This window comes from Spea bombifrons, chromosome 4 (genome assembly GCF_027358695.1).
Source record: "Spea bombifrons isolate aSpeBom1 chromosome 4, aSpeBom1.2.pri, whole genome shotgun sequence".
In the NCBI taxonomy this organism is placed as follows: Eukaryota; Metazoa; Chordata; class Amphibia; order Anura; family Pelobatidae; genus Spea; species Spea bombifrons.
In genome coordinates this window covers 50,667,320-50,692,494 of record NC_071090.1, presented here as the reverse complement: position 1 = coordinate 50,692,494, position 25,175 = coordinate 50,667,320, and the positions used below count along the sequence as shown (strand labels likewise).

The 25,175-nt window shown below is 40.1% G+C and overlaps 1 protein-coding gene across 1 annotated transcript in view; it reads right to left on the bottom strand.

The window, feature by feature from the left end:
• The window catches only part of ADAMTS20 (ADAM metallopeptidase with thrombospondin type 1 motif 20), an 87,287-nt gene extending 64,009 nt beyond the window's left edge, over positions 1-23,278 (bottom strand). Inside the window, exons 1-3 of the mRNA XM_053463502.1 lie at positions 23,152-23,278; positions 20,725-21,080; positions 6,113-6,278 (exon numbers count right to left, since the gene is read on the bottom strand). Of these exons, the coding sequence (XP_053319477.1) occupies positions 6,113-6,278; positions 20,725-21,080; positions 23,152-23,242 (613 nt within the window). The 5' untranslated portion in view covers positions 23,243-23,278. The remainder of the gene's footprint in view (positions 1-6,112; positions 6,279-20,724; positions 21,081-23,151) is intronic.
• Positions 23,279-25,175: the final 1,897 nt, after the last annotated feature.

Genomic DNA, 25,175 nt, shown 5'->3' with positions numbered 1-25,175 from the left:
TTTACACATTTGTTAGTCTTTCATAGCAGTCATTCTAATTGAAAGTTCTGAAGTAGCATGGTCAGAAAGCAGATAAATATGATGGAGGAGTAAGAGAGATAGAATGTCTGCACCCAATAAACAGTAAACAGTTTGGCAGGTGTTACAAAGGATTCTCTGGAGTTATAGGTGGTGGAGTGGCCCAGACTGCAGGGTCATTGAGATGGAAGTGAGCATTGTCTAAAATGTTTGAATAAAAATTATTGATGGTCCAGGACACTGGCAAAGGGAAAGACATGGGGAGACATGTTTAGAATCTGGTTCTTTACTAGATGAAATTAAGCAAATTCCAAATCCCAACTGATCCACAGTCTATAGGAAAGTTCTCTTACCGATTGCAGGATTGGACAATGTAACAATGTCTTGGTATAAGAAATTGTGTGGGGGGGGGTTGGTAAAGCATTTGTTGCCCCTAAAAATATTAGCATGTTATTCGACTAAAAGACATACAATCTAGTAGCAAAAAGCAAATAGCTATGTATTTTAAACGTTCATTACACTTAGCAGCTAATAATAGTGTTTGCAACACGAAAGTGGATGTTCCCCCTCGCAGCCATTTTCCAAGTGGTAATTACAACACATAAATACTAAAGTATAGATAAGGATAAAAAGGGGGGATAAATAAACAGGTAAGTGCATGAAACCTTAAAGACTAGAAAATGTAGAAAATTACAGCATAGTTAACATTCGTCATTTCATTACCCTTAAGAAATGCATTTTTTTGTTCACTCATAATAACTCCTAAATTTAAAACAAGCAACCAAAGGTAATTAAAAACTGCAGATTCTGTCTGTTACAGCCCACCACATATTACGAACAATTAATTAGTTGGTAATTTTAGCACTACTCAATGGAACAAAACCCAGACAAATGGGCCACACTCAAATTAGTATGACATGTATAAAAGTTTCCCAGTATTAGTTCTCCATGATGCCTGCTCTCTCTAAGCCAGGGCTCGACAAATCCCAGGCGCCAGGTCGCCATGGCGACTCAGAATTTCGTCCTGGCGCCTAGGAGTTTGTCAGCCTCTTACGTCCACAAAAAAATGCGTCACCACGCGGGGGCGCTGCTGTCTGCTGTCTGCCCAGAAGTCTGGGCAGACAAAACAGCCACTCAGAGCCCGCCCCCAAGCCTGAGATCACTCCCACGGAGTGATCCGGTAGGCTGAAACCGCAATTGCAGGAAAACCTGCAATAGCGTTTTCAGCTGCCACAGGCAGCTTCAGGAAAGGGGGTTGAGTGTTGATTGGATCCCCACACAAGTGTGGGGACCTGACACAACATCCCCCTGCTGCCTGATCGCTCCATGAGAGCGATAGGGCAGCGTTAACCCCTTCAATGCCGCTTTGTACGGGGCTCTGCTGCTGGTGGTCTGCCTGGAAGCCCAGGCAGGCCAGCAACAGCAAAAACGAGCCCCCCCCACAAGCCCTTTGATGACTCCTGTAGGCATGGAAGCCTACAGCAGTCATCAGAGAGACCCCCCCTGCAGTGACTGGTCTATAGACCAGCAGTCGCGTCCCAGCTGCCAGAGGCAGCTTCAGGGACAGGGGGAGAGGGTTCTTTCCTCAACCCTCCCCTGCTGCCTGATCGCTCCATGAGAGCGACAGTGCAGCGTTAACCCCTTCAATGCCGCGATCGCGGCATTTAGGGGTTCATTCCCGTTTTGTAAGGGGCTCTGCTGCTTGTGGTCTGCCTGGAAGCCCAGGCAGACCAGCAACAGCAAAAACGAGCCCCCACAAGCCCTTTGATAATTCCTGTAGGCATGGAAGCCTACAGCAGTCATCAGAGACTCCCCCCTGCAATGGCTGGTCTATAGACCAGCAATTGCTTCCCAGCTGCCAGAGGCAGCTTCAGGGACAGGGGGAGAGGGTTCTTTGGTCTTCACACTCATGTCAACACCCCTCTGCTGCCTGATCGCTCCATGAGAGCGATAGTGCAGCGTTAACCCCTTCAATTCCACAATTGTGTATAACACATTCGTGGCATTGCAGGGGTTAACATTTGTCCCCACAAGCTTGTGGGGACTAAATATCAGTCAATGCTGTGCTCCAATGGAACATCAGTATTGAAAGTGTTACATATATATATATATATATATTTATATATATATATATATATATATATATTTATTTATCAAAAAAAATAATTAAAAAAAAAAAAAACAGCACTGACTTGAAAGTCCAGGGTGCTTCCAGGTCAAATGCTGTGAGTTTAGTAAGTGGGCTGATGATGATCAGATCACTCCTAACCAACTGGCTCCTAACTTTTTTAGCTGGCGCCTAGATTCACAACAAATTTGTCGAGCCCTGCTCTAAGCATGATTCTATTTTTGACTGCAAAATATATTTTTGAGGTACATAGCCTAGACAAGGGGGCACCAGCAGCATTATTTGTAATCCTTCTCAAATTATATAAATTAATAACATCGATGACATAACAAAATAATGCCATTCAGGCATTGCAGAGAATGGATGCATGGCAACATGCAACTCAGCCAAGTTAAACACAAGCGTGTGGAAAAGTACACCCTTTTTGAATTCTATAGTTTTATATATCAGGACATGAGAACAATCACCTGTTTCTTAGCAGGTCTTAAAATTAGGTAAATACAACCTCAGATGAACAACAACAACAACACATGACATATTACACCGTGTCATGATTTATTCAACAGAACTGAAAAAAAGCCATGTGTGAAAAACTAAGTACAGCCTATAATTCATTAGCTTGTAGTGTTTACCTGCTAAATACATTCTAATATTAGTTCAATTTATTTAACCATAAACCATATAAACCATATATATTTTCACGCAGTAGTTCTACCCTCAGCCTTTGTCAAAGTATGTGGTGGTAGTTTTTTCCATTTTTTTCACACACACATTGTACTTGAGGTAAGCATTTACACCGATTATTTTTTAGATAAAAAAACCCACGAGCCATAGGTGCCATACCTTAGATACGCCTCTGACCATAACTGCCCCTAAATTAACCCCCACCTCCCCTAACTGACAGCAGCCCAAATATTAATTTTATAGATGAGTTTCTGAGCAGTGTGGACGCTATAAGGAAATGGACGGGGCCAATCGTCACTGTGACTGCATGGAGGGACTGGGAGAAAAAGGGACGGAGCCAATCATCAGAGTGACTGCAGGGAGGGACTGGTAAGTAGTAACTTGCGCTGAAAAAACCCTCATTTTATAATCGATAAAAATCGATTCAACTAATCGATAATGAAATTTGTTGGCAATTATTACAATTAGTTGTTGCTGCCCTACAACTGAGCCATTAAAAACAATCAGTTATTACATCAAAAAGTATCTTATTTAAATATTGTAATTATTGGGCACCCCTTCTTGAAGAACACCAAGAACTATACAAGACTGTCATAAAACTTCAACTTTAAACCTGTTCATACTTAAAATCTGCACTTTTCAGGATGGTACTATATCAAAACAATATGTTCAAAGAAGTACATATTATTATATCTAAAAGCAGATGTTGTCTTTGGTTGTGGACACCAAAATTATCAGATTCTTTCTATTCCTGTATTCCTGTAGTGTAAACTTTGTTGGTAGCATGTGTCTTTTTCCAGGTTGTCTGCGTGCCATTCAGTCATTCTCTGAAAAAACTGAGGTGAATATAATGGGTAGTAAGTCAAGGCTTTTCAGTCCTACAGTCTTAAAAATAATGTCTACAAAATAGACAAAAAGTTTTATCACATAGTTGTTCCAAGCATTTGTCCATGAGCAATGTAATCACCTGTTATCTAACATCAATACACATCAGAATGTCCTCAATTTATTGCACATTAGCTGTCTGTAATAAACCAAGCCATTGAGAACCTTGCGTCTGAATTTTGGAATTTTTAGAAAGCACCTGATAGCAAAGTTACAAGCTACCTTTTCTGGACCACAAATGCAGACCAGTCATGCATTACGCAAAATGGATATGAACTTCATGTGAAAACAATGGTCCCTCACTGTAGAAGAAGCAAAGAAAGATCACTCAATGTGCTTCCTGCCCATCAGTGAATATCCCCATCTTTAAATTCTTCTAGGTTTGCTGACTCAAAAGCTTCCAAATCATTTTTTTAAATGAACATGCTCTTACATTACATATACACAGACTTTCCCAACAAGGTCAATGCACATCGGCTTTGTCTGTCCAATACAGTATAGGTCTCTCCTAAAGCAGCTTTACAGAAAGCACATTGGCCTTGTCTCATCTTCAGAATAGCCTTATGTGTATTCAATGCATGTTTTTTTTTTTTTAAGAATTCTCTGGGTTTGATCTGGAGGCTCTGTGAATGAAAGCTCATTACAGGACAGTGTTTTACATGGCAAAAACCTCTCAGTGCATTATTTTGTGTCACATGAAAATAAAACATTCCTTGAAATTACAAATAAGGTAAGGTTTTATATGATTAAAATCTTATGGGAAGGGTTTAATCTTCAACTGTACAAAGAATGTTTCTCATGCCTCATTTGGTTAAAGTGTTAAAATCAGCTTTAAGATTGAAAATAAACCAGATGGACACGTGGAGGGCTTGGGTATGGAATCCAACTGTCTATCTGCATTGCATGAATATCGAAGAGGATTTCTGCACATGGTAGTGATGTAAGAAATTTCACATCTATCAAAAAAGTCTGAAGTTCAAAGTGTGGTAATGACATATTTAAAGAAATCTGCTGTGTGAAACATCTGTGCTTTTATATAAACCACATCTAATATTAACCTTCACTGGTTCTTTATGATTCTCAATAGGCCTTATGGAAATTATAGACTAGAAAACTGAACATCTGCACTAAGGAAAGATACGCTGAGGGTTACCAAGGGATAATATCTATGGATTACATTTTCAACAATAATAATAATAGTTTTGAGAGGGATACATAATGAGATACTATAATAAAATGTAGACCATGGTGCTGAAATAATTGTGACCTACTTTATGTTTTGGAAATGTTTTTGGAACACTGCCACTATGTAGACTGCATTACAATTTCAGAAAGAACGGGACCTTTCTCATATACTCTAAGCAACCTACAGGTCGGTAGCTGCTATGGCGCTCCGAGTAAGGTGCTGCTCTGGTGAAGAATCTCCAAATGAACCATCAGTGTAATGGCATGGAAAATTATGCAAAATCACCAGCGTTTATTGGGGGAAACATGCTTTTTTAATGGCCAAAAGACAAAGTGATTATAGGTAGATAGGTAAGACACCATCAGTTTGGTTCTCATTATCTGGGGTGTTGAAGGTGACGGACGAGTGCCCTTTCGAAGTGGCCAAAAGATTTATACTTGGAAAGGTGGGACATGATAAGCCGTCGGTAAAGTGCCTATTATTTGAATGAGGGGGCATGCAGGCGGTCACACAATCACTGGGTGTGATACAACACATTATAAGATTAAACAGCATATAAAACAAACATATTACTATCTCAAACAAAATAGAGACAACATGGGTATACCAGTAACAGCGTATACAGGATCAGGTATATACTGTATATTACATATAAATTAATAAAAAATATAATGTTTAAAAAAAAAACTAAAGAAAAAAAATCAGCCATACCAAATTAAAAAAAAATATTACAATTTGTAATACATACGCACACCTTTTAATAATTGTCCTATAACTGCCATAATAAATGAAGGTGTACCTAAACTCAGGACAGTTATATGAATATATTTTATAATATAGTTAAGGTTTTATGACGCCATACTGAATGATGGATTGTATAGGTGAATATGGTTTAAAAAGAAAGCCCTACTTATACAATATATTTTGTGTGGGTATGCCAAATGAGAACGATAGAACTTATGGTTCAATACGGACATAGAAAAAATAAAAATGTTTTCATCACGAAATGGTGAAAAACAAGCTGCGGACTAGTTGGGACAGTAGCACCACATTTATTGTAACTGCTATTGTCAAATATCACAGAATAAAACAGTTGATAAATGATGAATACAAATTTAGAGCTGGATTTGCTATTAAGTTACTTAAGAGTTATTAAAGGAGTCACATTATGTCACTTTTGAATCACATTGTATTTGGAAGTGTAACTGTACCTGAAGCAGCACAGTTTGGTTGTGGATCCCCAGAAGAATCATTGTGTTTAACTTCATGTCGGTAGAGGAGGTGTGGCTTGCTGTCCCCATCTTCATACTCCAATCCATCAGATTGCATCAGAGGCTCTAAAAAATATTCCCCATCATGTGCTTTAAAAGTGCCAATCTATGTAACAAAAAGAGTTGATGTGTTTTCATTAGAATCTTCAACTGCAACGTGGTTCCAATTTACTTACAAAACCTGCCCTCCTACAAAGCGAGAGGAAGTCATAAATTAAACACATTTAACTTCTTAAAGAATCTCAGGGTGCTTAAATAAGCTTTCAATTTGGTAGTCAATAAAAACACAAACGAAGAGGAGAACAGAATGACACTGCTATTTCTAAAATATTTCATCTTAGAAGATATCTTAGAACAAGTAATTAGCAGCCATGGTCAAGATCAGCTTTTTACAAACAGTCCAACAATCACCATCATGTGGGTTTCACTTGACTTATGCAACAAAGTAGTTCAGTTTCTACATTCTAAACAGCCATTCCCAGATTAAAATCAGACTGTTTTTATTATTATATGTTCTAAATTTGTAACTAGAAGCGCATGGTTCACAAATATAATACATAAACAGAAAGGAACGTTAGTTGTCCCAAAAGGGTTCAGGCCTCAGAAATCACTGCTTCTTTTACATTCACAATGGAGGCCTATATGAAAACAATTAAAGATTATGTTTCATGTTGGTATTTAAACAGTCCATGCTGGGACAAAAATACTACTAGTGAGACCAAATGCCAATGCCTTAGTGCTATGTAATCATATATACTTCAGTCTCATCTCTTTTATTCCTGTGATTATGTGCTTGGTTCCAATAAAAAACAGTAACTATTACAAATAAACAATAATCTATAGGAGGTTACCAAATACAATTTCCCTTAAACCTTGAAATTGTCGGACCTGTGCTGAAGGTTAAACATTACAAATAAATTACATCATAAAGTAGATTACTGTATACATTTAATTTCTTTAGACACCATACTGATGTTCCTATTACAACAAAGTGACTTTATCAACTCAATGGACCATAGTCTAGTCAGTTAAGCTATACCCAAGCTAAATATTGTGGCCATCATTTTATATTGGCACGTCCTTAGCATATCCAACAAATTAACGTCATATCCGCATTGTCATTATTGGGTCATTTATTAAATGGGTACTGCCTAAAAGTAATAATTAGCAAGATATGGTGACACTAAGCTACAGAATCACTACTGAGGCACAAGTCAAACATAAGGAAGCTACATGGTACACTACTCAGCATGGGCTTGGATTGGGAAGTTTGCTTCTACATAAAAGAATTCCCATTACAAAATGGTTTCCTGTGAGTGTAAGATCATCTGATATACATCACTAGCGCCATTCAAACAGTCTAATTATCAGGAAGGAAGTAATAATACAATAGATATATTTCAAAAGGTCATTAGGAAGATTGGAATCCTCATGAAAACACAAAATGCTTTCATGTTTAAAAAAAAATTCCAAACAAGTTTTAATTCTTAAAACTGGAATCAAAGAACACAGCCTGTTTTATACAGTCAGAGATTGTTGGCCCCACTCTAGAGAATTCTGTCATCATTGCCACATCATTTGTTATTTATCAAACACAATGTGTCCACAAACAAGGATATTACAAGGAAGGCAACAACTGGATACCACAAATGGAAAGAAATAAGATTCAGATTAAATCATGGGCACACAAAGTACTAGTGATATAACAATAAATTTATAATGCATGTGGTTCAATGGTATATATTTCACATAAGCACAAACACACCATAAACATCAAATGTTCCTGCATCTTATAGGTCACAAATATTCATTAGTTATTAGTCATAAGTTACACAAGTAGGTATCGTAATGATAGGTATTCAACTCAGGCCAGATCTATTTGCTCTACTACTCTTCTCAAGAACACTAGCACTAGAAGACAGAATAGGGGCATTATCCTATAGCATAACATAACTTGTTAGTATATAGGCATATCCAAAAGTTTTGAGAATGGCAAAAATATAAATTTTCACAAAGTTTCCTGTCTTAGTTTAGATGATGGCAATTTGCATACACTCCAGAATGTTATGAAGAGTAATGAGATAAATTGCAATCAATTTCAAAGTCCCACTTTGCCATGAAAATTAATTTAATCTCAAAAAACCATTTCCACTCCATTTCAGCCCTGCCCCAAAAAGGACCAGCTGACATCATGGTGAGAGTGTTGACGTGGACAAGGCTAGGGATCACTCTGTTATGCCGACTGAGTTAGAATAACAGACTTGAAGCTTTAAAAAAGAAGGTGGTGCTTGAAATCATTGTTCTTCCTCTGTTAACCACGGTTACCTGCAAGGAAACACGTGTTGTCATCATTGCTTTGCACAAGAAAGGCTTCACAGGCCATGATATTGCAGCTACTAAGATTGGACCTAAATCAACCATTTATCGAACCCTCAAAAACTTCAATGAAAGAGGTTCAATCGTTGTAAAGAATGCATTAGGGCAGCCAAGAAAGTCCAGTAAGCACCAGGACCGTCTCCTAAAGTTGATTCAGCTGTGGGATTGGGGTGCCACCAGTGCAGAGACTTTTGGAGGATGGCCTGGTGTCAAGAAGGGCAGCCACTTCTCTCCAGGAAAAACATCAGCTGAGGACTTGGGTAAAGTCATTTTCTCTGATGAATCCCCTTTCCAGTTGTTTGGGGCATCCGGAAAAAAGCTTATCCAGAGAAGACAAGGTGAGTGCTACCCTCAGTCCTGTGTCATGCCAACAGTAAAGCATCCTGAGACCATGTGTGGAGTTGATTTTAAGCAAAGGAAGTGGGCTCCCTCACAATTTTGCTTAAAAACACAGCCATGAATAAAGAATGGTACCAAAACATCCTTCAAGAGCAACTTCTCCCAACCATCCAAGAACAGTTTGATGATGTAGCACCTTGCCAAAAAGCAAAAGCAAATTGGCCCGGGGAACAAAAATATCGGAATTTTGGGTCCATGGCCAGGAAACTCCCCAAACCTTAATGCCATTGAGAAGGTGTAGTAAATCCTCAAAAGGCTGGTGGACAAAAACCGACAAATTCTGACAAGCTCCAAGCATTGATTGTGCAAGAATGGCTGCCATCAGTCAGGATGTGGCCCAGAAGCTAATTGACAGCATGTCAGGGTGGATTCCAGAGGTCTTGAAAAAGAAGGGTCAGCACTGCAAATATTGACTCTTTGCATAAACTTAATGTAATTGTAAATAAAAGCCTTTGACACTTATGAAATGCTTGTTATTATAGTTCAGTATACCATAGTTACATCTGACAAAAATATCTAAGAACACTGAAGCAGCAAACTTTGTGAAGACCAATACTTGTGTCATTCTGAAAACTTTTGGTCACGGTACAGTCTGTGTTAACAAAACAAAAATATGTAATATAATAATAATAATATTTTGGTGCTAGAATAAATGCAAAAATGACAACAAAATACAGAGTACTTAATAAAATACATATGTGTAGCTATAAATAAATAACATCATATTACTCCCACTATATTTAGTAAACAGCTGCTGATACTGTGCAGCTTACACATAATAAGAGTGGGTAGCTACTCGCCTGAAAAGGTCAACAAGAGAGCAAGATCAGAAATATTTTAGATTGGGAAGTCAAGTTCCTTTTCACTGAAGGCTGAACAATAAATACAATAATAAACTATATCCACTTGATATAAAACGCTACTAAGATAATCATAAAATGTCTCTGGAATTTCTGACCTGCAATATATTATTATTTACAAAGTACTTTTCATAAACCTTCCTAGATAAAGAAGCCATCTGGTCACCATACCTTCTGAAAGAAAGATCCTGTGGATTTTCAGATGTCAATATCCCAAGGAAGGCCAGACAAAGAAAAAAGTTTCCTTAACAATCTTGATGGCAGGATAATCCTTCAAAGAAACCCAGCATAATGACACCTAACTGTTTTAACCCCTTTCCGACGATACAGACATTTTCTATACTGGTAAGCCCAACAGAAGATGCAGTGGCACACTCTGATAGGCACCACAGGCACACCCGAGGCACTCCTGTGTGAACCAATCAGCAGCCAGAATGGCCATGGGATCGCTGTGATAACCAATTACAAAGATTGCATGACTGTTACACCAGATGCTTGGCCTGGCAAGAATGAGCATTGTGTTAGTGATCACATCTGACATAATGATTTTATCTTAGTGATAAGAACTAAGAGCAATACACTTTCATACCTATTCATTTGAACCCTTCTGGATATTTGTAAAAAAAAGTTTTTATTTTTAGTGATAAATTAGTTTGGTAGGTGGTTAGTGGGGATTGGGGATCATGTAGAGGGTTTTGGGTTTAAGGGAAAGAAAAAAAAAATATATAAAAAATGTTAACTTAAATTTAAAATGGAATGTTTCTACAGTGCAGAAGAAGTGTATACTACTCAGATGTGTCTGGAGACGCACCTCTGACAGCTACAGATATTGAGCCAATATCTGAGGTATCAGATTACGATGATGCCCAGGTTCCAAGTCCATGTGTTATACCCTTGAGCAGAATGTCTCAATGTGAAGTCCCTTTGTATGGCCTAAAGTTGTACAAACTTTGGAAAAGCAGTTCAGGATATACTGTGTCCTTCACGATACATTAGGGAAGTGTTACAGGGTCACCGTACCCAAGGCTGGGTACCCCTGTTTGAGGGCTGAGGAATCACCAGTCAGTCCCTCATACGGATAGCACTCAGATATCCACGGATCAGTCAGACCACCATTCGTAGTAAACCAAGAAGAACTCTCTTTTAGGGCTGCAACTAACGATTATTTAAATAATCGATTAGTTGGCCGATTATTTTTTCGATTAATCGATTAATGGGATAAAAAAAATATTATGCAAATTTTTCGTTTATTTAAAATAATTTAATGAACTGGATGTTAAAAAACAACTTAAAATTTACATTAACATTCTTATTTTGTTATGATGTAATAAAAAACAATATTTTCAAAGTACAAGAACCCAAACACAATATTTATGAAACAAAATAACCCCAAACATTCTGAAAAGAGGTGGACTATTACTGTTCAAGAAACTTTGCCCCAGCCCTGGCACTTTGCACCCAGCACTTTGCACTTTGCACCCAGCACTTTGCACTTTGCACCCAGCCCTGGCACTTTGCACCCAGCCCTGGCACTTTGCACCCAGCACTCAGCACTTTGCACTTTGCACCCAGCACTTTGCCCCAGCCCTGGCACTTTGCACCCAGCACTCAGCACTTTGCACCCAGCACTCTGCACTTTGCACCCAGCCCTGGCACTTTGCACCCAGCACTTTGCACCCAGCCCTGGCACTTTGCACCCAGCACCCAGTCTCCAACTCTGCCCTGCACCCAGCCCCCACACTCTGCCCTGCACCCACTCTGCCCTGCACCCACACTCACACCCTGCCCTGCATCCCCACCCCCACTCTGCCCTGCACCCAGTCTCTCACTCTGCCCTGCACCCACACTCACACCCTGCATCCCCACTCTGCCCTGCACCCAGTCTCCTGCCCTGCCCCCCCACCCCCACTCTGCCCTCCCACCCCCACTCTGCCCTGCACCCCCCACCCCCACTCTGCCCTGCACCCCCCACCCCTACTCTGCCCTGCACCCACACCCCCACTCTGCCCTGCACCCACACTCACACCCTGCCCTGCATCCCCACCCCCACTCTGCCCTGCACCCACACTCACACCCTGCATCCCCTGAAACCCCACCCCCACCCCGCCATGGACCCCCACCCCGCCGTGGACCCCCACCCCCGCGAATCGCTCTGTGCGAATGGAGCCACTCGCACAGAGCGAATCACACAGAGCGAATCGCACAGAGCGAATCACACAGAGCGATTCGCACATAGACATGAAGAATACTTACCTCCGGAACGCGTCACATCCGTCACGTAGCTGAAAGAAGGCGGAGACTGCAGAGCGTGTAGCAGAAGCGGGGAACACTCGCGGAGGTAAGTAAAAGGAGCCGAGTGCTCCAACAACGAATCGATCACTCGATTAATCGATAACGGAAATCGTCGACAACGATTTCCGTTATTGATTATTATCGATTTTATCGATTCGTTGTTTCAGGCCTACTCTCTTTATTACAAACACACAGAACTTATATACAATCTCAATGCAATGAGCACCGAACCCAACCCCCAATCCCGTCAGCCACATCCCATCACAAATCCCATCAGCCACATCCCCTCACAAAACTCATCGGTATACAGGGGATGTATCAGGTGAGGCGATTAAGGGATACAATGGGTTCCCCCACCTGTGTTATCCCCCCTGTAGTGCGGGTGCCGTCTGGGCAGACAGGGCTGTGCTGGCTGATTAAGAGCCCCAGCCAGATTATAGGATCGTCTCTTTGAAGGCTGGAGCTGAAGCCACATCCAGTCTCTGGGCCGAATACACAATAAAACGTCTTATAAAATATTACCGGGTCACGGTACACGGAACCGAACACAAAAGTGCTCCATGACCCGGCTAAACTTCATGTGACATATGAGCCAGCTAGCCTGGCCCTGTCACAGGAAGGACAGTCTCCTAGACCCCCTGGCTGCCCAGACTCAGTGGGAAAATAGTGTGGGACCTGCTTTTGTCTGCTTTGAATGAAGGCTAACACCTCTGGGTGAATTCTTTTTTGACACCCCAGCCTGTGCCACAGTCAGAAAATAACCAATCCAAAAGATCCAATAAAAATGTGGCATACTGTTTGAGAAGACCACTCCAATTGTGCAAGATGAAAATGGCCTACATCTCACCGGCACGCATTTTCCTTGCACATTATATATACATACATATATTTTGGTTTTTTTTTATTTTTTGTTTTATTTTATATTCAGTTGAGCCACAAGAGGGAAGGGAGGGGGTAATTTGATATAGTACAAATCCATGTGTTTTTTGCCCTGCAAATTAAAAATAACAAACATAAAAAACATACATAAAAAAACCTATGCATCTGAGGTATTTCTTTACATATTTACATGAGATGCAGATAAACAATTTTGAATGGGGTTCTCTTCTGTAACACTTAACCTGCGCAAACAATCCTAAGCAACACAACATTGTTGGTGAAACAGGTGCAGGAAATTACTTCTACAGCAAACATTGGCAGTGATTGGTGGCCACACAGCTGTGTGTGGAAGTGTCCAGAAGCTCCTAATGAAATACTTTGGGTCGTCTGCTTTATAGAAATAATAACGTTGAATTTGAATTAGGGGGTGCTGTTCAACAGTCCAAAATAAGACATAGGGCCAGTAAAATAAAATGTGAGAATTTCACACTTGGAATCGGTAAGAGCCATGTTTCAAATTGTGACCTGTAATGTCCAGAAACCCCCCAAAAACATATGCATGTGGGGTATTTCCGTTATCTGGAGATGCAGCTGAGCAATATTGGCTGTATTTCTCTGCCATAACATATACATTATGGAATGTATAAAATTACACTTAAATTTTTTTTTAAAAAACATTGTTTAGTGATGCAAGTTATACTTGGTGAACACAGCGGATGGGGTCTGAAATCAATGGGAGCGCTATTCTGACACTGATTGGCTGCTTCAAACAACCAGTCAGTAGAGTGGAATGTTGGGCCATGACAGGTTTATGGAGCTGCAGTTCTGAATCTGTACTTTCTCCCAAAGGTGTGTTTTTCTCTTCTTTTTTTTATTAGTTTTTAAACAATGTGTATGAAAGTACTTTAATATGCATTTTTTGCTTGGCAGGCTCCTACTTACTCAATACAGATGATCTATTGTTTGTGCTTTTCCTTTACCAATTAGTGTAATTGTTTTGCAGATATGTAGACTTAATAAAGTTGGCAACAACTTTTTTTTGTTTTTTTATACATTGTACAGCCAATATTTGCAGCATGCTTACACCTGTTTGGTAGGCCTCGTATTATACATTTGTATTATTTGAGCCTGAGACTAGCTTAGCGCACCGACATTTTTTCTTTTCCATGTAGACTTAATGACTAGGTCGGTGGTGATCTATGGAGAATCTACCACAATGTATCGCCTGACATACATACATGTGATGTCATAATGACCAGGCTGATGCATACAAAAAACTATTCCAGTACACTATTAAAAAAAAGTGATCTGCTGATAGGACCAGTTATTTGGTTGCTATGGTGATACAGTAGAATTTTAGACCTTGTACCAGAATCATTTTGTTTACATACACCACTCAGTTCTGTAATTCTCATGGATTTGTATTTATTTGCGCAGGAAGCACCCTGCCGCTAGTGGTAAGGAAGCCAAAAATGTGTTATAGGCCAATGTGATAAAAAAAAAAAGCAGGGGCAGTTCCAAATAGCATATTTAATTGCAAAACTGTAATTTTAAGTCAATTACATATTTCTGAGAGGTTCATTGGCTTTCCAGGATGGTGGGGTTGCAATTCTTTTTTTATGTCTTTTTACTTACTAGAGAAATTTAGGTTCTGGTCTTTCGTACAACGTGGTTTAATATTTATTTTATATTTTAATATTTGTATAATGAAGTAGTGCCTATCTGTGCTTTATTGATAAGAATATATGATGTATATCCTTTACATCCACTATTATGAACACCTGCATGATATTTTCCAATAAAAGCAAAACACAAAAAGAAAAATGCCATGTTCAGTGCAGTCATATGTCTGAACAGAACTGGACACGTTGATCATTTGTGAGGAGCCAAACATAAGAGCTCATAACTGTGAAACACTTAAAGTTGCCTTAGCAGATTGTTGAGCTTTCCCTCAATGGCTAACCATGTCATACAACGTTTGTAATGAAAGACACTCAAGATAAGGCTACAGGGTGCAGGATTTTCTTCCTATTGTCTCTGAGCGTTGGAAGACAAGCAAACAATGCTAAGTGCTTCTCAAATAATAGAAGCTGGCGTAATGCCATCAGGTGGATAAATGAGTCTGATGAATCCAAGAGTTAGTGTCATAACCATGCTACTTTTTTAGTGATATGGCACATCTTTAAGACAAAAACATATCAAAAGAAGCTAGTAAAGCAACATGGGTGGTTTAGAAAAAACACCCCGTCAATGTCACAGGGTTTTGTAGCCTGCAAGATATTTTAGAATATGGCACTCAAATGGTTAAAGTATACAATGTTTTACTAGTGTGAAGTTAAGTCACATTCGTGTATAGAAAATGTAATTAAACAACCAAATAATTCTCCATTTTAAATGTACAAGGTGACCGTGTTTTAATAAATCACTTTATCGGAAACACAAACTTAAAAAACTAAATTATCTTATTTAAAATGGTCATTGGTAGCAAATAAGAGGCCCAATTTTTTTTATCTATTCCTTCCCAGATGCTCAGTCAGCTAAAATACACTCTGTGGCTCATAGTTTAATAGCAGCCTATTCTCTCACCCATAAAACAGAGAAAGTGGCTTATATATCATTTATAATTTATTTGATCGTTAAAAAGAATTTACTTTAAAGTGTGTCTTTGGTATGACTTAAAATAGCAATGTCAAACTGGCAACCAGGTGTTCCGATGTGGCCCATTTTTTTAAAGTCCTTACCATCATAAAAGTTAAACAATAATGTTCTGAATACACTTTTAATGGCTGTGCTTACCAATTTGGATTCAAACATAATCCCACTGGTGTGAAGACCCTACAAAGTTTGGTTTTCATAAATTATAAATAGCAGATCACTTGTTCGTATGGATAGAAATAGCAAATTTCAATATTACAAGCAGAAGCAGCATTCTCTCAAAGATTTAAAGATGGTATTTAAAGCCTTCATAATATACATATATACAGGGCTGGCCGTAAGGGCATGCGACCTGTGTGACCGTACAGGGCACAACACCCGGAAGGGCGCCTCCAACGACGGGCTGGCAGCTTTCTTTCTGGCTACTCTCACACTGTGTGGGTCACCTCGCTTTCACCGTGGGGTTATGTAACCTCTGGTTATGTGACCCCGCTGCATTCTTACCTCCCCATGCTGGTCCAAAATTCTTCACAACTGGCTAGTCTTCTCTCTAAATTAGTGGATTTTTCTTTTGTTTTTAAATATTGCATATGAAAGTACTTATAAATATGCATTGGTTGTTTCAGGGGCTCTCTGAGACACTGGTGTATCGCTTTCAAGGCATAATGTTCTGTGCCATCTTGATGGAGTTAATGTAATGCAATAATCACAACAGGAAGGAACATCATGATGGATTATAAACATCGGCTGTTTACATTATCTACAGTAGCGTACTACAAAGACATCTCAGCAGCCCAAAACCACTCTTCTTACTCAAACGCTATATGAAATGCAAAATTATAAAATATATGTAATATATGGACAACTCTTAGTAAAGCCCTGCCTCAGAGACACACCTCTACCAACATCCCATAAAACAATAGGTATCCATCTTTGGCCATTTCAAATGTTGGGGGTATGCAAACAGCATCTGAAACCTAGCATGGATACATTGAAACGCTCCAAATAAGAAAATTAAATAAATACAAGACTGTCATTTTCTCCTGTAAAAATGTGACACCTCTGAAACAGATAATTTAAGTTGTGCAGTGTCCATTACCTGTTGAAAATCATCTGTTCCTCTAAATATTTGAAGGCAAGCAATTCTACTAGGATCCTTTTTCTGTAATGATTTTTTGCAGATGACTTTGTGATTGATTTACTGAGGGGTGATGTAATAAGCTACTGCTGAAGACTTGTATCTGTCACAATAAAATACACTGCCAAAAGCATTTGACCTATGTTATCTGCTGTTAATTAAGTCCACCAATAACATGGTTACACTGGCTGGAAGAAAAAATTACCAAATTCCGTATATATCTCGACTTATAAAGTAAAAAGTAGAACACGCTTATGAGAACTTATAAGATGGCGGTCATCTGACAAACAGCCAGTTCATTTTAAGACAGCTTACTTATTGAATGAGCCTATTTTGGGTGTTTGGTAAATTGTAAGCTTGGCTCTCTTTGCTTGTATGTATCGGTTTGTCCCAGTCTACCAATTCTAATTGTGTCATACCCTTTCATATGCTATGAAATGTGTTGGTTCTATACAACTAAAGGATAATGATGATGATAATAATAATAATAATAATAATAACACCACTTACAACTTTCGGACATGGTCTGTCCATAGTGGTAGACAGGGTTGAATTTGACCAATCTGTTTTATCTTACATGCTTTGAAGACAGGGGAGATATTTGCAGGGGCGTACCTAGAGTATTTGGCACCCGGGGCGGATCCTGTATGTGGCACCCCCCCCCACACACACACTTTAAAACTACCTGGCCGAAACTGAATATGACCCCCCCCACACACCATAAAAAATATAACACTTTTATTTAAATTTAAAGTAATTAACACACCAAAATAGGACAAAACAATTAAATAACAATATATATATATATATATATATATATATATATATATATAATTGTTAACAGCAATCACATTCCTATCATGCCCAGGCATACCCAGATTCCAGGAGGCACTCGCAGACTTGGCATGATAGGAGTATGATTGCCCTATCTACCCCTTCTCGCTCCCTTCTGCCCTATCTACCCCTTCTCACTCCCTTCTCCCTATCTACCCCTCCTAACTATCTACCCTCTCCCTCTTTGAAGTTCACTTACCTTTCAGGAGTCCTGCGGTGGGGGTGCAAGGCCTCTGTCTCCCAGCTCTGCCACTGTATGGAACAGTACAGAGTGATGGGAGTTATGATGTACTTTAGAGCATAATTATATAATGAAAAATACATTGGAAATGGTACAGCATAACACCCATCACTCTCACACACTTACCAATCCACACACATACACCAATCCACACATATACACCAATCCACACATATACACCAATCCACACACATACACCAATCCACACATATACACCAATCCACACACATACACCAATCCACACATATATACCAATCCACACATATATACCAATCCACACATATACACCAATCCACACACATACACCAATCCACTCCACACATATACACCAATCCACACATATACACCAATCCACACATATACACCAATCCACACACATACACCAATCCACACACATACACCAATCCACACATATACACCAATCCACTCCACACATATACACCAATCCACACATATACACCAATCCACACACACATACCAATCCACACATATACACCAATCCACACATATACTAATCCACACGCATACCAATCCACACGCATACCAATCCACACACATACACCAATCCACAAACACATACCAATCCACACACACATACCAATCCACACACACATACCAATCCACACACACATACCAATCCACACACATATACTAATCCACACACATATACTAATCCACACACATATACCAATCCACACACATACACCAATCCACAAACACATACCAATCCACACACACATACCAATCCACACGCATACCAATCCACACACACATACCAATCCACACACATATACTAATCCACACACATATACTAATCCACACACATACCAATCCACACACATACCAATCCACACACACACACCAATCCACACACATACACCAATCCACACACATACACCAATCCACACACACACACATACCAATCCACACACACATACCAATCCACACACATATACTAATCCACACACATATATTAATCCACACACATATACTAATCCACACACATACCAATCCACACACATACCAATCCACACACACACACCAATCCACACACATACACCAATCCACACACACATACACCAATCCACACACACATACACCAATCCACACACATCCACACACACATACACCAATCCACACACACATACCAATCCACACATACACCAATCCACACACATACACCAATCCACACACACATACACTAATCCACACATACCAATCCACACACATACCAATCCACACACATACCAATCCACACATACACCAATCCACACACATACACCAATCCACACACATACACCAATCCACACACATACACCAATCCACACACACATACCTATCCACACACATACCAATCCACACACATACACCAATCCACACACATACACCAATCCACACACACATACCAATCCACACACACATACCAATCCACACACATACACCAATCCACACACATACCAATCCACACACATATACCAATCCACACACATACCAATCCACACACATTCACCAATCCACACACACATACCAATCCACACACATACCAATCCACACACACATACCAATCCACACACACACATACCAATCCACACACATACACCAATCCGCACACATACACCAATCCACACACATACACCAATCCACACACACACACATACCAATCCACACACATCCACACACACATACACCAATCCACACACACATACATACCAATCCACACACACATACACCAATCCACACACACATACACCAATCCACACATACCAATCCACACACATACCAATCCACACATACACCAATCCACACACATACACCAATCCACACACATACACCAATCCACACACACATACCAATCCACACACACACACCAATCCACACACATACACCAATCCACACACATACACCAATCCACACACATACACCAATCCACACACACATACCAATCCACACACACATACCTATCCACACACATACACCAATCCACACACATACACCAATCCACACACATATACTAATCCACACACATACCAATCCACACACATACACCAATCCACACACATACACCAATCCACACATATATACCAATCCACACACATACACCAATCCACACACACATACCAATCCACACACATACCAATCCACACACATACAACAATCCACACACATACAACAATCCACTCTCACTGTATGCTTTCCTACCTTTCCTCTTTTCTCCTTACAGCCTCTTTTTCCTGCTCTTCTCTCCTCTTCTTCTTCAGTTCTTCTTCCGGGTCAGAGGGCACGGACAGCGGTGGGCGCGGCTTCAGTGTTGTGCGCCGGGATCTGACAACAAACCCCGGCGCACAACAGCTGTTGCCGCGCAGATCGCGAGGGAGCGGTATCGGAGGTCTTTAACAGACCTCCGGCTCCCTTGAGTGATTTTAAGCCGGGTTCAAGGGAGATCCTTGAACCGGCTTAAAATCACTCAAGGGAGCCGGTGGTCTGTTAAAGACCTCCGATACTGCTCCCTTGCGAGCCTGCTCCTCCAGCGGCGGACATTACTGTCCGTCTCTGGAGGGGTGCCGGGTGCCGGCAAGTTGGCACCCCCCTGATGAGCGGCACCCGGTGCGGACCGCCCCCCCCGCCCCCCGCTAGGTACGCTACTGGATATTTGTGGTCTTTAACAGCAACACTACATTAAAAATGCAACAGTTATAACATGGCATGAACTATAAATATGTTGAAGATGGTCCACTGAGTGGCCAATGTTGGATGACATATTAACGGTCATTTCTTGTTTCTTTGCTATGGTTTTGCATAAACCCTTCAATGTTTCCTCCCCTTGTAATCATTGTACTGTTGAAGGGTTAACTAACATGGAAAATAAGAAGTAACTCACCATTCCACCACAGAGGCTAAAGACAGCTGCATGGACGTCCAAACCATTGACATGTCCACTGTAGAAACAATGCCTGAGGTCTGAGATGTCATGATCAAAGTTGCTTTGGTTTCCAATATGTACAACATTATAAGAGTCAGCAATGAAGTTTGCATTCACAGTAAGGTTAAACTGGAAGAGCTGTCCATAGGCAGAAAAACGATAAAGCGTCCTGTGGGCAAATGAGTCTGAATGCTGGAAATCAAGACCTCTTTTCCTTCTTTGGAAATGTTCAGTGTGATGGAAAACTCCCCCCAAATCGTTTACTCTGGAAGGTATGACAACTTCATAGGATGAAAGATCCTTCACAAAACTGTCTGTAAAAATAAGCAAAATGTTAATAATCCCCAAAATGTCAGCATATAAAATGTGGTATCTATTGAGATGATTCAATATATTGAAGACTAGGACCAAATAAAATTCCATAATAGTCCTTTTTTTCACTGATAGGTGAAGGTGTTTCCACTCCTTCAGTTTCAGACTTCTGTCAGATAACACCATCATGTCTTTGTGCATGGACATATTGGAGGAGTACATTCAACCCTCTGCCATCAATGTGCATCTTAGGCACATCAAATGCCCTTGAAGGTAACATCAGAAAAAAAGTGTCATTACTAGCATATTCATATCTCAGAGGTTCTCTCCCTTCTCCTCACCTCTACATAGACATCCTCAACCAATCAACATCAATCACCAATATAAAAATAGTCATTAGGTTAAAGAAGAGGAATAATTATGCAGATCCCAAGAACAGGAAGTGAAGATCGCATCATGTACACAAAGTGTTTATAAACATATATCACTTTTGTTTGTAAATAGCATTTGAACTATAAAATGGAGTATTTGATCTGCTTTAAGGACTGCAGAAACCTTATTTGCAAATGGAATGAGAATGTGGTGACAGCTCTTTGAGGCCAGCAAGATTAAATTCAACATATCGGAGGTGACAAATTCTATATGTGAAATGCAAACTTCTGTTCCACATGCATTAAGCCAAGATACCATAAACTTAAAAAAAAAATAAACTGTACAAAAATGCATCGTCACAAATGTGGCATGAAGGGCTTGATTGGTAGACCAATGTAATACATAGTTAAACTGGGGAAATTTCTTGAAACTTGCCTCTTAAACTGATCTATGCATTCTGCAGGCCCATGCAGGAGAAACCAGGTCTAGCTTACATCACACACTATTAATTCAGTAAGATGAAACCTCGCTCGCAAACTCTTGGCAAATCTCGCTTTATTGAATACAACTCATTGTAAGTCCAATGTGGGTCACCTTTTTCCTGCATTAATTAAATCTGGCTAATTACCAGTGTAACACTGCATGACCCTAAGGGACAACGCAGTAGCCAGACCGTATTTGACAAGACATCAATTTGTATTCCAAGCATTCACAAAAGTATCATTTAGCCAGGCACAGCAAGAGTCACATCCATAAAGAAATGTAGAATAGATGACATAAAGTAACATAACTCCCTTCAAGAGCAAATTCAATATGACATTCATACACTTGCGGTATTTTGTTTTATTACCAAAGGGGTAGCCTTCATGACCATTCAGTTTTGGTACTCCAGTTACGGCAGCTCCAGACCAATGTTTTTTATTGAGTAAGCCTGAATATTAATATATATATATATATATTATTTCCTGAGAAGCCCTATGCAAGTGTTTTGGAATGTCATTCACTGGTTGCATGTGTCAAATGAAAGATGGAGAGCCTATCATTGAAGAGAACTTGGATTGCTCCGTACATTCGAATGTATGTAATTAGTTAAGGGTTCACATCCAACGCCAAAGTAGTTTTTTTAGATTGGTGAAGCAATGGTGGAGTATTTAAGATGTTTTTCCCAGGCTTAATCCTAAAGTTCATTCAAACACTGTAGCCACTTGCAGCTTTAAATAACACATTTATTAAAAACATCTAAATGTGCTTATGTGGCGGTGATATTAGTTTAGGAAATACACAATCCTAAATATATCATGTAAGAACTTCGATAGTGAGAAATGAGCCAACAGATGTAATGCAGTCATGGTATCTAATCAATAAGCATGTGATCAGGGATGTTAACAATTCTGCAGTGATTTACTCCACAGGAAAGACAAATGTCCAGAAATAAATGAATGGGTGACATCTCCATGTGGTATAGATCACGCACACATGTTCCAGTTGATGTTTGAGATACATATATCTGTGTATTTCCACACACACACCAACACACATACTAACACACACACATATCTGAAGTTTGCCAACCTCTCAAGGGTCAGACGTGGATTCCATTCATTCAAAGTGTGTGTGACAGATAGTGAGAGGGGGTTAACCCTTTCCATGCACTTGCCCGGTGTTGTTAGCCCCATGCTGTCATGGACTTTAACGCATTACCTTTCTTGGGGTGAAGCCGGCTTTCCCAGGAACGAGTGTGCACAAAGCAGAGATGACAGACCAGCCCCGCCAACCAGTTTGTAACCAGCATGTTCCCTTCAGTGCAGCAGCAGAGAAAATGAGGACTTCAGAGTCCCTTTTCTCCCCTCGCTTGTCCCCCCTGTGTCTCCCCCAACCCGCGCCCCTCGAATCCCCGGGAAGCCCTCACAGCTGCTCCTGCTTCAGCAGCCGGGCGTGTGAACGGAGTGTCTTTAGCCCCTCGCCGGCCCGCTTCCCTTTCTGCATCGCTTCCCTCCTACCCCTTCCACCTAATGCCTTCAGCCTGAGACTTGCCCTATGCCAGGGTATGTCTATGAACGGGCTAGCCTCTGGGGACAACGGCACCTTCTCCAAAGACAGAGCGCTAGAGGAAGGAGCTCAGCAGCAACTCCGTTACTCTCTGACCATCCCAGGACCCGACATCAAAGAGCAGAGACCGCCTCTCTAGAGAGCCGGGGGCCAATCAGCTGCGCCCTTCACTGTGGAGCAGTACGGTCTTACAGGGCTCACCCCTCCATCTCCGCTTTAACCGGCAGTTATAGAGGGGCTTCGCAGCCAGCCATGCCCCCTTACGTCTAGGGCTGTAAATATTCTGTAGGTCAACAGCAACTGGACAACATGAGCCCTTATATCTCTACCAGGGAAAGCCTTAATTATGATGGCTGAAAAAAACCCAGTCTTTTTAGACATGTATTATAATGTTACGATATGTAGATTCTGTTATTTTCTATTAGAAATGTTGTGATGTCATCTTTAATTATATTTCCAGAGGTGAATGGACAAGCAAATAGACAGATGTCAAGTTTATACCCCTACCCAGTGACCTTCCGGCTGTAACTCAGAATGTTTGGTGGGTATAGGGTTATGCCAGTGGTTACAACCATGTGTATACAAACAGCAAAATAACATTGTGTAAATAAAATATGTTATTTTTTTACTTTAGTACATGTTTTCCAAGCGCTGCCTCAGTTCATAAATATCTACCTAGTTGCCTAAGTTCCCAGTAAAGTGTTCCCCTTAGATCATTGGAAATTATGGAAGGTATGGAGTGTGAAGCTGGTATAAACACCATGGAGACCTTCAACGTCTCCATCATGGAATGGTCCTTACAGGGCCATCTCTAGGCGGTGCAGGCCCTTATTAAAATATACAATTTGATGGGGCCCATTTAATCAACTTATAGGGCCCTTCATACTCCATACCTACTCAGGTGTAATTGAGCTAGGAGTGGGACACAGGGGGAGCTTGCCCCAAATAATGGCAGCTGCTGTGTGCAAGATATGTGGGTTGCAGGAAGATATTTTAACTTTTGCTTTTAACAGCTATAAAAGCCAAGCAGAGCAGTGGAGCGACTTTCTGCAAGGAAACATTTTAGGGGGGAAAAGTAAACAGAAATAATAGTGATAATTCAGTGACAACAATCTGGATTCAATGCTGAAGAGAAACCAACAAGTTATTGAACAGCATAGATCGCAATGAAAAACAATCAGATAAAAAACATCTATATTGTTTCGCATTTATTAGTTGAGATAAAATATATCTCTTTTTATCCATTTTCCTCACTTGCAACCTAAGTAAGAACATTTGTCCTGTTACCTGTAATAGACTTACCTCCAACATCAAATCCAGCCCATTGATACTAGTTTTGATATGTCACTAGTCATAATAAACTTTAATTAGCAGGGAACCCTATTGAGAACATGTACTAGTTGTCCCAAGGATGGGATATTAAGACATTTTAAAGTACTTGATTATTATTAATTGTGATTTTAAGATAATTGTATTTGCATGCTACTTGATGAACTCCTTAAGGACCAAAGCTATTTTACATTACAGGACCAGAATTTTTAGTATTTTTGGTATGTTTCTTCAATGTGTTTCTAGAATAAAAAAAAATGTACTAGCACCCAGGGAAACACTTTTCTCTGTCTCTCTCTAGATCATGATCATAGTGAACAGGATGGAGGTAATGAACATAGACAAAG